The 14155-nt window shown below is 36.1% G+C and overlaps 1 protein-coding gene across 1 annotated transcript in view; it reads left to right on the top strand.

The window, feature by feature from the left end:
• Positions 1-14155, top strand: part of SEMA3A (semaphorin 3A) — a 130269-nt gene that overhangs the window by 91082 nt on the left and 25032 nt on the right. The window contains exons 7-11 of the mRNA XM_026052207.1: positions 3071-3213; positions 4337-4451; positions 4569-4638; positions 5696-5840; positions 11156-11375. Of these exons, the coding sequence (XP_025907992.1) occupies positions 3071-3213; positions 4337-4451; positions 4569-4638; positions 5696-5840; positions 11156-11375 (693 nt within the window). The remainder of the gene's footprint in view (positions 1-3070; positions 3214-4336; positions 4452-4568; positions 4639-5695; positions 5841-11155; positions 11376-14155) is intronic.

The following is a 14155-nucleotide window of genomic DNA, read 5'->3' as shown; positions in this document are numbered from 1 at the left end:
AAGCTGTGTGGAGTTTTAGTCACTAAGTATAGTTAGGAATATCAAGTGCTAATTGAAAATCTGACTTCTTGCAGATGAGCACTGTTTGCTTAAAAAAATGCAGAAGCACGTAGACCTGTGATCTCTGTATGACTCAAATTATCAGCCTTCCACCCCTCTTCTGTGCCACCAGTCTACTAGAATAATTTGGAATATATATACTCAATATTTTTGTTGTTTTTCTGTTGTTCTTGCATCAATCCATTTCTATACGCTAGGCTGCCTTAGTGTTCCAGGTTCACTTGCAAAAGTATGAGAGAGAAAGAAAAGAATAATAATATGCTAACTGAGGGCAAGTTTATATAACCTTGCTCTATCAGCAGCATTACTGACTTGAAGAGGACTCCCTGTGGGATCTTCATAGGGCAGTGTAAAGTTAGATTTTTGATGCCTGATTTATTTTAGAATTTGATATCTTGTGATTTACAAAACCCATTGTGCTAGAGACAAATCATTTGACTGTTTAGGAATGTATTTAAGTTTTGGCTGAATGTTTTTTTGTCCCTTTCCTTAAGGTCTTTAGATTGTAAAAAATAGCTCTTTGTGTTCAGGGCAAAAGTACTCCAGATCCAATAGCCTGTACCAGTGTCTTCTAATGGATGTACTCTCTTCCAATGTATCTTTTTATGAAATACGAAGATTTTAAGCTGTGGCCTATGTTTCCYGTGAAATAAGTTCCATTGAAAGCACTGGTAGTTTATACAAAGAATAACAGATGTTATTCATGTTATGATATGGTGTAAGTGTTATGTATCCTGGGCCTCACATCACTGTAGTATGAATGCAGTTGGATGCATGCTGGAAAGAAAGGAAGGGAATGTAGTAGCTTAAGCTGCTGATTTTGTGGGTTGGAGAGCTTCAGCTTCTTACTGATGTTTAATGATTTCAAATGTCTGAAAAGGTGTGACTTATAGAACAGGTAATACAATTCCGTGTGGTTATGTTCTGAGCCTGTGTTGTTCAGCAGCACAGGAGCTGGGAAAAGGTTGACCTGCAAGATAACTAAGTTTGATGAAAATTTCTTTATTCAGCAAAGCGAGACGAAGAYTGTGAAGAATTGCAAAAGGATCTCATGCAGCTGAGTAGCTAAGCAATCAAATGACAAATTAAATTAGTCTTGATGAATGATGTAGTGGTAAACCATGGGGAAAGCCATGAGGAAGAATATGCCTATCTTCACATGCAAAATGATGGTCTGTGGATTGAGCTTTACCAATGAAGAGTGAATGAGTTTGTGGCACATACAGTTCCTTGAAAATGTCAGCTTATTGCTCAGGAAGTCATTACTGGAATTTTTGAAATATTAGGCATTAACAGAGAAAGAACAGAGAATTTATCAAAAAAAACATTATTATAGCCCTGTGTAATTGTTTGAATGCTGTGGATATTTCCAGTAAAGGAACCAAGAGGCGTTAGATGAAGCTATCAGGATCCATGTTCAAAACTAGAGATCAGTAGTTTTTTTTTTTTTTTTTTCTTTTTTTTTTCTTTTTAGCTTGTATACTTGTGAAACAAATTGCAAAAGTATACTGTGAATTCTGAAAGTTTGCATGGGCTCAGGAAAAGTCCGTACAGATAGGTGATGAAAAATCTATTGAGAGCTGCTCTGTACAGAGACAGTCTGGTGTTACACCAGCCAATCTTAGGGTATTAGCTGCATTGAAAATAGTTGGAGGCTGGGAGATTATCCCAGGAAATCAGCATTTGCACTGACCATGTCCTTTCTGTTTCCCGGGTAGTTGCTTTTGATCATGTTGGAGTCTGTGTGCAAGTCTGAGTACCCTTTGCTCTGCACCAATATGACYATTCTCGTGCCATGTAATTCAAAAGGCGCAAAGTCCCATTTATTATTTAGCTCTTGTATTTTCAGGTGAAAGTTGTTATAACCAGTATATACATAAAATGATGCTGTATGTGYCTATATAATAGGAACATCTAAACATATACATGCATATAAGTTAATATACCGAAATAGGCTGATCACAAGCACAACCAYCTTAATAAGACGATGAATTTAATGGGGTGGTGAGTATAAACTTGCAAAATACAGTTCACTATTTCCATGACTACGTGGCATAAACTTATGCTGGAAAGAAACTAGTACAAGACACTGAAACTGCTTATAATTTTATATAGGAAAAGGGCTATGAGTAGTTAAATGTAACTCCTAGTTAATTATCCCAGCAGGATGTAAACTGGTTGTAAAACAGATTGTTAGATCTATTGGATATGCCTTCTTTTTCCAAATACAGTGAGAGATATCARTTGAAGTATCTCACTAAAGTGAAATGATGCGTAAGATTCACCATTGGTGTGGACTTAGGATTTATGCAGGTTTCTCTCCCAAAATTTCTTTGTGCCATTTCTACATAACCAATCAATTTGTCTTAACTTTATATATTTTTATGTGCTGATATTTTTTCTTCATCATCAAATAATAGCATCATTATAATTGTCAGGAGACAAACATTTTCTGTGTCAACAAACTAAAAACAGGTAAGACAAGACATAGGTTTTCAACAATCTTGAACAGATTCTTCCCCCCCTACAGAAATTMATGGCTATACTTCTATTCTGGAAACAAATCAAATGTTGGATTTTCCCAAGAGGATGATAGTTTGGAGGTAGACAGTATCAAGAAAACATGTGCTGGCTAGATATGCTACCAGATGAATGCTGGTGTGTGTTGACGTGGCTTGCCTGTAAGCTAATGCAGAGCAAAAACATACAAGATGGTTATTTGTGTTACACGGGAACATGAGAAACTGAAGATTGAGGTTTGAGAAGGCACTTCTTAGTTCTTTTGGCTTGATCATACATTTCTAGCCTTCGGATCTTTTTCTAAAAGCAGAGTTAATTACAGCAAAAAGATAAGCGGAATATAAATACACGTAACTGTGCAAGAATGTAGCTAACACGGCCATATTTGCCATGTAATATAGTGGTTGATGAACTAAGTCACAAGTGATCAATGAAGACAAGTGATTTAATTCATGGATCAGTAACACACACAATGACATTGTTTTCTCAGATCCTAGATTCATTAGTGTTCACCTGATACCAGAGAGTGATAATCCAGAAGATGACAAAATCTACTTCTTCTTCCGTGAAAATGCAATTGATGGGGAGCACACTGGGAAAGCCACTCATGCCAGAATAGGGCAGATCTGTAAGGTAAAGTGATCACTTTTTTACTCTGAGGTTGAATATACTTTGGCATTTTGAGACTGATTTTAGTAATTGCAAATTTTAATAATTCTTACCTGTAAACTATTCTGTGGTAAGAGTGGCCTTGTACTGAAGCAGAGATTGTGTAGAGTGAAATTAGTTATGGAATAGCACATGGAAAGGTGTACCATTCATTTCTTTTCTGTTTGGGAAGCTTCACAAACTGTGATGTTCTGTTTAAAAATCGTAGTCATTTTTGAAGGCTCAGAATATGTCTGCAAAGACAGGAAATATGATACTTCCAAGTAGACCAAAAACATTTAAAGAATTTACTTTTTAGAGGAATGTTAATACCTTTACATTCCCACCATAGTGGGTTTTTTTTAAACATAGGCAAAGGAAGATTTTTTTAAAAATAGTTGTTTAAGCTAAGATCTGTAAATGGGCAACAGTTCAAAAGACTTAATGATTCCAGAATGATTCATCCATCCACTCTGATAAATATCCAAATATTTTTCTGACAGACTTTAAAGAAGATTTCTACAAATTAAGTGACATTCATAAATGTTATATAACTCTGGCAACTATGGTATTTACAGTAAAATTTCATGTTAATCCATAGGCACAATTTCAGTTTACCTCAAGTCCAGACATAGCTGCTTGAAAACCAATTACCTCATATGTTTAGGTCCTTGGTGTACTTTTGCTCCACGTTTTGCTGCTATGCATCTGATCCCATCATTCTGACATTTTTATATACTTTCTTCTTTCACAACTTGTATTTCTTCTTTGTTGCTATACAGTTAAGGATTACCAGGATGTGGCTTGCTGGGAAACTTGCACAGCCTGTCTGTCTATCTGTCTCTAGTGCTATATATTTTAGACTGTATAAAGAGTCTTTTGAAATGATGTCAACTGTACAGTGACATAGTGATACTATGAACTCTATGGTGATACCATGTAAAAAAAAAGTTTAAAATTATGTTTTTGAAAACAGAATGTTTTTCTTATGTAAAATTTCTCTGTTTTCTACAACCAGCATCTTGGGATTATTTAGTGCATTTGGGCTGAGATTTCAAGGAAAGACTGTTATTGCAAGATGTTAATGCAGAATACTTTTATTGTATAGAATGAYTTTGGTGGACACAGGAGCCTTGTTAACAAATGGACGACTTTCCTGAAAGCCCGGCTGATCTGTTCCGTGCCAGGACCCAATGGCATCGACACACACTTTGACGAACTGCGTAAGTGGCAGCTTTCAATGCACAAACATTTTTTATTGCCAATGCACAAACATTTTTTAGTATTGCCAATACAGAAGTTAACTTTTTTTTTTTTCCTCTCTCTTGTTATTGTTACAGAGGATGTGTTTCTAATGAACTCAAAAGACCCTAAAAATCCAATAGTCTATGGAGTGTTTACAACTTCCAGGTACAGAAAGTATCGTTTTACTTGCAGGGAAATGTGGGTGGCTGGCTGTTTTAAAGAGGTCTCTTTGTTAAAAATGTTTTTAAGAAAGAAAATTTTCWTAACCTTTGAACTACAAAGTCCATGGTAGTAAGCAGCAATGAATTAGGTTTCTTTCTTGGGAGTGATGTACATCATCACTCCGAGCCAAGAGATCACACAGACCATCGGTTCCTCCGTCTGCTCCTGCCTTTGAACTGGCTTATCCAAAGTCGCAGCCATTCCATATAGTGCTGGGAAAATAACATCAGGCTTCAGTATCTCTTTTTTTTTGTGAAAGGTAAAAGTGGAAAACTGTCGTGTGGGAAATTGACTACTCAGAAAGATATTAGTAAAAGTAWTGTTGAAATCTGGAAAATCTAAAAATCTTTCAAAGTCATACTATTTCACTGTGTCTAACTGTGGTTTGAATATTTTGGCTGCACTTTCTACTGAGAACAAAATTATACTTGGCCCGAGGAAGGTCAGCACCACTGGTGGCAGCACATGTTTCTGAATTTATCTCTGAAGGCCAAAGATTTTAGTTTTTAAATTGAAAGAATGTTTCTAAAGATAATGGTGCATAGGAGAGAGATTTGCAAGCACTAACTGTCTTCAGTAAGAAATCTCAAGGTAAGAAACAGCTCTGGAACAGAGCACAGTAAGGAACAGCGTGTGTGCTGCCCAAACAACGAAAGATAATACAAAAAAGAAAAAATGTGAAGTGAAGCAAAGAACTGAATAGTGCCCCAGAGACAGGACTGCTGACATTTCCTCAAGTTAGGCCTTCTGGGGACAATATGCTTTAAATAGTGGAATAGCAGCTGTATGCTTAGCAAAATAGCTGGGAGATGGTATCAGTCCTGCTGCACTTTGGCTGGAGGTGAGTGGCGATTGCTCTGAGAGTACATCAGAGTTTGGATAATCAGCACATGTAATAAATTAGAGAGCAACAAGCTGCTATTCCCTCAACTCTCCTATTTGATTAAATGGACAGATAATTTAAAGAGCTTGTCATGATTTCTTCTGCCTTGGTCTCTAGTAACATCTTCAAGGGCTCGGCAGTGTGCATGTACAGCATGTCGGACGTCAGGAGGGTCTTCCTGGGTCCCTATGCTCACAGGGACGGCCCCAACTACCAATGGATCCCATATCAGGGGCGAGTGCCATATCCACGACCGGGAACGGTGAGTACCCAAGGATGCCTAGTCATCTAAAAAGAGAAATCCATGGAAAATATTCTCACATATTTCACGGTCCTTGAGCTGAGATCCAGGAAAGAAGCAGAGAGAGATATTGGTGCGTATAGAAGGAAAATAAACAGGTTCCCCAGGTGCAGAATTTACAGRGCACTTCTAAAGCATGAAGTGGTGGGATAGCTTTATTTGGACTTTTCCTTGTGTGTTCATATTAAATACAGGAGAATTTTGAGCAGTGGCTGAAGAGCTTCACTGAAGGTCARATGTTTAATAAATCATTCTCATTATTTTGTCTTTGGAATTTGTATTTGTTCCAGTTACTGACTGAACCATTCTTACTGAGAATACAAAACAGATCATCTGCCTAGTTGTTAATAAATAGGCATTTTTTCCCACCATTGAATTCAGTACAAAAGATAGATATTTCTGCCAGAGATGATGAAATAACTGTAATTGCTTCCACTGACATTTTTTTTATTATTAATCTGTGTTTTGACTTCTGTCTTTGTTTCTCATTTATGAATGGCTAAAACATCAGTGCTGTAAGATACCCATATCTGCAACTCCTTAACTACTGATGTCTGAGGTCCTTGAAGTATTTCAGTCTCTAACCTTGCCACTAGTCTAAAGAAAAGGCACTTAGGAAAATATCTATGTATTAATTATAAATTCGGAGATAGCTCCACAACATGTATAAATAGACTTGGCCCATTGAAAGCCTGGAATGTCATTGCTGAGAATTTTACCCATATGTATATGTGTGTGTTTTTATATATACTTATATATATATGTGTGTGTGTGTGTGTGTGTGTGTGTGTATTTATATACTGTGTATATAAAAATACACAGAGAGAGAGAGAGAGAGTATGTGTGTATGTATTTATGTATACACACATACATATGTATATATATACATCTGGTCAAAACATTCTTTAAAATGTATCCATAAATGTAAAGCTACCAAACAAACCAGATATAACAAACCAGATAACAAACCAGAAATATCTTAGATGCTTTTTAAATCATCAGATTTTTATTTTTGTTTGGTATTTTTAAAATTTTTCTTTCAAACTAATTCTTTCAACTTTCTTTCAACTGTTCTTTCAACTAATTTCCAGCAGCTAGTCAGTGTGAATGTTCAGCCTAATGAAAATGACTTCCTACGTAAAAGAAAGCAGTGGTTGTTCCACAGCTGGATTACACAGCACTCCTCTATCCCTGTGTGTGGCTGCTAAAGGGATTCTTAATCTTTTCAAAGTTAAAAGACAAACTCTGCAGCATCAAGGGAGATCACTTTCCTCATGTGATGCTGAATTTACCTAATCACTGAGATGTCAGAAAACTATACAAAATATATACATATATATGATATAGTTGTATATATTTTATAGTTATATGTGTTATATAATTACGTGGAGAGTTTATGTCCCTTTACAAAATGTGAATAAGTAGATATTTCTTCTATTGCTTATATAAAAAGCTGGAAATTAGGGTCTGAAATTCAGTTCCTAAGCTATATTTTGGCCTTGTGCCAAAATAGTGAAACATAGTGATACAAACACTTTTTCACTATTTTAACGGGATAGATTTTACACTTAAAATTTCACTAAAAAATACGTGTACTGAAATTCACAAGTAAAGTGATAAAGGAGTAGTTGAGGCCAGCAATTTCTCCCAGCTCACTGACAGTGACTATAATCCTGATGTCTGCCACACATAAAGTGTGTTTTTGTTCTTGCAGTTGCTGAAATCATTCTCTTGCATTAGGATAAAACTGAGCATTAAATTGAGAGAAGTTTCTGGCTGAAACTGAGTGTTTTGTTTCTAAAGTGATAATATCTGATTTGTTTTTGATGTCTTTGAACATCTGTTGAGAATGCAGGAGAAAGATTTTTGAAGCTCTTTTTGAAGTTMCTGTCAGTCTTGCAGCTTCCTTTTCCAAAAACAGGGAAAGGAAAGGAAGAAATAAAACCTGAGCTTACAGTGATTCAGTTCCCAACTGTATTTTTACAGTGCTGAATTATCTAAGGAATTTCATAGGTGAGGTGCCAATGAACTTCTTGAGCATCTGGTGACTTGCCCAGTATCAGTATTGAAAAGGAAAATTAATGGTTCTTTTGAAAGTCAGATATGTCTGTAAACAGTTCTACATCAGCTTCACTTATCTGCCTTTACATTTTGTGAAGAAGTTGCCAAGAGTTTTCCATTTTTATTTATTTATTTTTAATCTTAAAAGTTATTTGGGAGAGGAAGAAAGATATGTTATATATATCTTGTAAATTCTAACCTGACATTTGATGTATTCAGAATCTGATTTTTCTCTAGTTTATGGTACCAAGCCTATCTTTAGCAATGAGCAAAATAGCTTTTGTTCCTATTGATATTAAAGTGAGTGACTGTAGCTTTGTATTTGTTATCTTGAGTTCCTTAATAGGTGAGTTGTTAGGGTAGATCCTAGCCAATTTATCTTAGCTAATCTCTGTGCAGCATGCAGTGGGCCAGTGGATATTAAATGTGAGAGTTCTTTTGATTGCACTTGAATCTAAGACAGGCTCCAAACTTCATCAGATTATTCATATTCATGCTTAACTTAAGGCACCAAAATTGATGGTTTTCTTGGCATTGGTGAGATCACTCAGGTTTATAAACCTGAGTTCTGGTGCTAGGCCCATCAATTTGCTTGAGCTTCACTGACTTTCATCAATAGCAGTCTTGTCATTAGTAACCAAGATAACATCTTCATTTTTGTTCCCTGGCAGGGCTTTTCTCATCAGGACAACTCAGGTTTTATGTGGGATAAGATTCGTCTGCAGTCAGTTTATTAGTTTATTAAATCACCTATTGATGGTCCCTATTTCACTCTAGCGACAAGAGCAGGAGTTATGGCAAAAAGATTTTTTGATTTCAGGATCTCAGCCGGGTTCCTTAAGAAGGGTGGGCTGAATGTGAGCTATAGTCTAGTTCCGGTAATGAGCTGTAGATTTAAAGATACAAAACTACTGTCATTGTTTATTCTCATAAAAATAAGGCTTACAAGCAGGATTCTGGTCTTTAGATCACTTTTCTCATTTAAATAGGAACTAATGATAGTTTTATGTGATATTTTTCCTGCATAAAATACATCTTGGTCAAGATTGCTGCCAGTAAAATCTTTTGTTAGAAAATGAGCCAGAAAATAAATATCCAAGCAATTGAAATACAGCTGAAATGCATTTACTTTGAAATGAATATTCATTTACTGTTTTTCAGTGTTTGCCCAGCTGCAATTAACAATACTTAGTACTCTTGTGGTGATTTTTCTACTTAAAGTACTTTACATAAATTATCTAATTAATCATTATCTAATTAATGTGACTTATTAGTTTTGAACTATAGTTACAATATTAATCCAGATGTGAAGCAGACTTTGAAGTATTAGATTTTAAATACAGTTTTTAAGACAAACTATGGCTTGACCAATAGTTATGAAAAGCCTGTCTGATTATACCTGGATAATATTTCGGTATGAAAGTGCAAGAATAGTTAATAATAAAACACCTGAAAAAACTTCACCCAATAAAGTGAYGAACTTGTTTTCTTATTTTTGTTTATTTGGCTCCACATACATTAATCAAAAGTTCTTTCCTCGCTCCTTCCCTTCCATGCCATGTCATGGAGCAAAATGTTGGAATTTGCTTACTTAGAAATGTGACAGAAAGAGACAATTAACACCTTATCTATCTGCGTGCTTGAACTGTCCCTCTGCTGAATATACCACCTATTCTTTTTGACAGCATTGATTTTTTAATTTCATTTCTGATGAATTATTAATAATCTGGACCAAGGTGATAGCAAAGACAATCGATTTCCTCTGCTGAGCATCCTGCAATGTTTGCGTTCTTACGTAATAATATGTTGTCCTCTAGGTTTTTAATTTATTTGCTAGATATTATTTGTGCTTAAATAAAAGGTAAATTAATTAGAGTTAGCACCCATTTTTTGTATTTTAGGTACAAATTCTGTGAACAATCACTGTCAACTGAGTTTCATAGTTGTACATGTCTGCAATTGATATCTAAGAAAATAATGATTACTTTGAAGTATCATCTAATTGTTCATAAAATACTTAAAAATTCTGCAAAAAAAGATGAGGACAAATAGTGGTAAATTTTCTTCAATGCTAGAGTCTGCAGTAAAAGACGGGGAATGACTGTTTCTGTGGATGTCAACACCACAGTCCTACCTCTTTTTTCCTTCTCAGCCTCATCTTTTTTTTTTTTTTTTTTTTTTTAATAGTGGGAGAACAATACCGATTTCCCTAATGAGAGGAAGAACTTACTCACTGGTCCATCCTTGACCACAGAAGGTGACAAAGGGACCTTGTGTTTCTTCATAGGGACTAGAAAGAGCTTAAGTGGACACTGTAAATTTAAATAGGTCCTAGTWACTAACTAGGACCTATTTCTGAGAGAACTTTCTCGACATATAGTGACAGTATCAGCCGCAACAGCTACTGGTCACATAAGGCTTTCTTTGCAATCCATAGAGAGAAAAAAGACATATTTAAGACATGATTCATTCAAGTCATTTTATATTTACTAACTTCCTTAAAAWGGGATAAATTGTGCCTTTCTTTTCTCTTTAAAATAAAGAGACCCTAGGTGTGTATCCCATATAGATGCAAATATTATGTCACCTGTAGCCAAACTATTTCCTGACTTCTCAATGTAGAGTAATTTAGCATAACAAGACTCATTATGAGAGCTACATAAACACACATATCAGGTATGTTGAGACAATCAGGAGTCTAAAAAGTCAGCAGAGCAGGGCGTTCTCCTGACACTTAAGTTGATTTTATTCAACAACCTAGGAAAGGAATCAATTTACAGTCAACTTCAGAAGAGAAAATTTTGAAATGAGGGTGATGGCACGGTTAATTCATTTTCTGTGGTAAGGGTAACCAAATGCTGAACTTGCTGGTCTTGTACACAATGATATTTGAAAATTCAGGGTGTCTTTTTTCTGCCAATTTTAAAGTCTAATATTAATCAATAAATTACTGAAAATCCATTTTCATAGTAAGAAAAATGATGTATGCTGATCATTTACACTCTCTTAACTCTATTGATTTAAGTCTAGATTAGATTAAATAAATAAATAAAGCAAAGACATTAGTGACAGAATTAATCATTGCTCCCTATCAAGAAGCAATCAAATTCCAACCCCTTACTTTATAATAGGCTGAAGAAGTTGGGATGATTGTAGTGAAATGGATTTGTAATATTTGCATTGATCAGTGATAAAATTCTTTTTTATATTCCCAGTGCCCCAGTAAAACCTTTGGAGGCTTTGATTCTACTAAGGACCTTCCTGATGAGGTTATAACGTTTGCAAGAAGTCATCCAGCCATGTACAACCCCGTTTTTCCTATCAACAACCGTCCAATCATGATCAAAACAGATGTGGATTACCAGTTCACCCAGATAGTAGTAGATCGAGTTGATGCAGAAGATGGCCAATATGATGTGATGTTCATTGGCACAGGTGAGAATTCTTGAATCTGCRCTATTTGGCTTACAGGAGTATGGATTTCATAACTGTTTCCAGTGTAAACATGTGGAAATTTGGAGCAATACTCAAAACTGTGTGTGGTGAGCMTTTTGTGTTGCATAAGGATTCTCTGTAACAGATTCAAGCCATGGCCTGCAAGCTTCATTCCCTAGGAGCTTTGCCAACCAGAGTAGGATCAAACCACCATCTTTTCAACTAATGTTATTACGGAGATTTATTAGAAATATCTTGCTCTATTAATTATAATTTAGTATTAACATTGAGGGTTTTGACGTGCTTATTTTGAAACACATCGTAAGAGGTATTGAAATGAGAGAGGCAAGTTTCCAGGTACAGGAAATTTGTCTTCTGTGCCTTTCAAGTATTTCAAGTATTGCCTAAAGATGGCCAGCTTTTTAGCCAGAAGAGTCATCATTTAGTTAAAATGCAGGTATCTGGCATATATGCAGTGTTTTAAAAAAGACTGTACCCAAAGAGAAATATGTTATCCTTTTAAAAGCATTTGCAGAATCACATAGTTTRGGCATCTTATCAAAAGTATTTCTATGCATTTAGAGAAGATAACTTTCCATAAGGGTAATAGTGAAAAATAATAGTGGCCAGAAATTAGCTGATGTGCATGTGATTAAGTCCACTGTCTTTAGAAGAGCTAYTCTGCTTAGCAGTTGGTGGATCTGCTCCTACGCCCTTGATGATTTTCCACAAGTTGGCTGATGTTTCAGTTATGTTGAATAAACGTATTTATATCATATTTTTATTGAATATAATTGCTAACAATTAAATGTTGGCATCATAAAATCAAAACAAAAAGCCCACTGTTCTTTTTCAGTCTTGGCCCAAAAATTATCTGTTTGTCTTATAACAGTCCAGTTCTGACTTGCTTTAAGTATTGGTGCTCTAGACTCGGGGTCAGATTTCCAAAGCAATAAATCTCAAGGTCTCTTTCATGCTGATGCCTACAATATATTATGAGTAAACTGAAAGCTGATGAGGCTWCATGTACCAAATACACTGCATATGCAGCAATTCGGAACCTTTACTGCAGGAAATGCAGCTCTGCAAAGAGTTTTCCAGCTTTTGGAAGCTGTGAACTGAGTTATTAAATACCAGTGTTACAATATGTTCCTGTGTAAAACATGAGTAAGTAGTTACATATGATTTTACATAACACATTTTTTCCACCACCGAGCAAGTGTAATGCTGTCTTATCTTTGACAGTGCTTTGTGCCTTTCAACAAGTTTTCTATGACCTGACTCAGACCACAAAATAATAATAATAATAATAATAATAATAATAATAATAATAATAATAATATAGCAATATTCCCCTTGGTTGAAGTGTGAGAAAATAGGCCTTTCTGCATTCAGGCTAGGATCTAGTCCTTTAAACATAAGCAGCTGATTTATACCTACATTTTAAGCACAATAGGTGGCATTTGTTTCGCCTAACTTTGGCATCCACCCGTACGAAAGATGCCCAGGCTTCTTCAAGTAGGACAAGTAAGTCCTTCCAGAGAGAGATACATTTGATCTTCCTAGAGACCTCAATTAAAGATGAATATTTTCACAGAAGTTCCTGTCTGTCTTCAGGGAGTAYGGATGACTTGCTTAAAACGAATCTGTAACGTTTTGATAGTTATCATTATGCACAGTGGTTCTTATCTAATCACTCAGGAAAAGTGTCCCTCTGAAGAAGCTTCAGTGGTATCTAGCTCTTACCTTTGTGTTGAGCACTTGAGCACTCATTTAATGCACTAAACATCTACAATTCAGGCACATGGTAAGTGCTCTGGATCCCATCCAAGACTGCTGCTATTTGCGCCCAAGAACTGTAAGGAAAGTATTGAAATGTTATTACTTGCACTTGCCAAAAAAAGATTTCAGCACCAAAAAGCACAGCTTCATAAGTGTAGAGTGTTGTTTTTTCTCACAACATTTCACTTGCAAATAGAAACTGCTCTTTTTCCAGCAGGAGGTTACCTCCTCATGGGACTGGCGTCTCAGCTGAGGCACCCAGACCTGGGCACAGGGAGACCAAAACTGCACCCCAGTCTTCCAAGCTCATTTCCCTCATAGCAATTTTCAGAATAAGGAAGGGCATCTTGCATACTGTTGCAATGAGAAAGAAGGCAGAATAAAGGTCCTATCCCACCCGTGCAACACACCACCCCTGCTCAAATTAGAAGTAGCAGGGAAGGAAACAGATATACAGTCTGGGCAAATCGTATCTTCCCAAAACAGASCACAATCTGGGGAGATAAGGGGCTCTCGTCACAGTCTAGTTTCCTACTTGTTGACCAGGACTTGTGGCAAAGCCAGAATTCAGCCCTTTGGGATATGACTGGATTTTTCAGTGCAGGTCCGTCCTATCAGATTAGATGATACACTTTTTTTTTTCCCATCACTATTGCAGCGACCTACTTTATTCCCACATGCTGCTGAGCTTCAATATGTTAAGGAAACACTTTTTTTTTTTTATGATGATGATAATTGAGCACAACATAATTAATAGCTCATCTAGTGTGGYCCTATTTCCTTTCCTGTGGGTGAAATCTCTCACCAAGCAGTTTCTTTCCCACTGTGGTTGTACTAGAGTGCTTAGGTACTTCTCAGTAAAAATGAAATCATGCAGGAATGCTGGAAAATACATGAGAAAGAACAGGATCTAAAATAACCGCTTAGTGCATATCCTCAGTGTCTGCTGTTTGGGCTCATTTGGCACAGTCAAGGTACATCTGTCAGTAAAGCAAATT

The sequence above is a fragment of the Nothoprocta perdicaria genome, unplaced genomic scaffold (genome assembly GCF_003342845.1).
Source record: "Nothoprocta perdicaria isolate Ctin4 unplaced genomic scaffold, notPer1 scaffold_85, whole genome shotgun sequence".
Lineage (NCBI taxonomy): Eukaryota > Metazoa > Chordata > Aves > Tinamiformes > Tinamidae > Nothoprocta > Nothoprocta perdicaria.
Note: the sequence above shows the minus strand (reverse complement) of the source record. Positions and strands in the feature narration are given on the sequence as shown.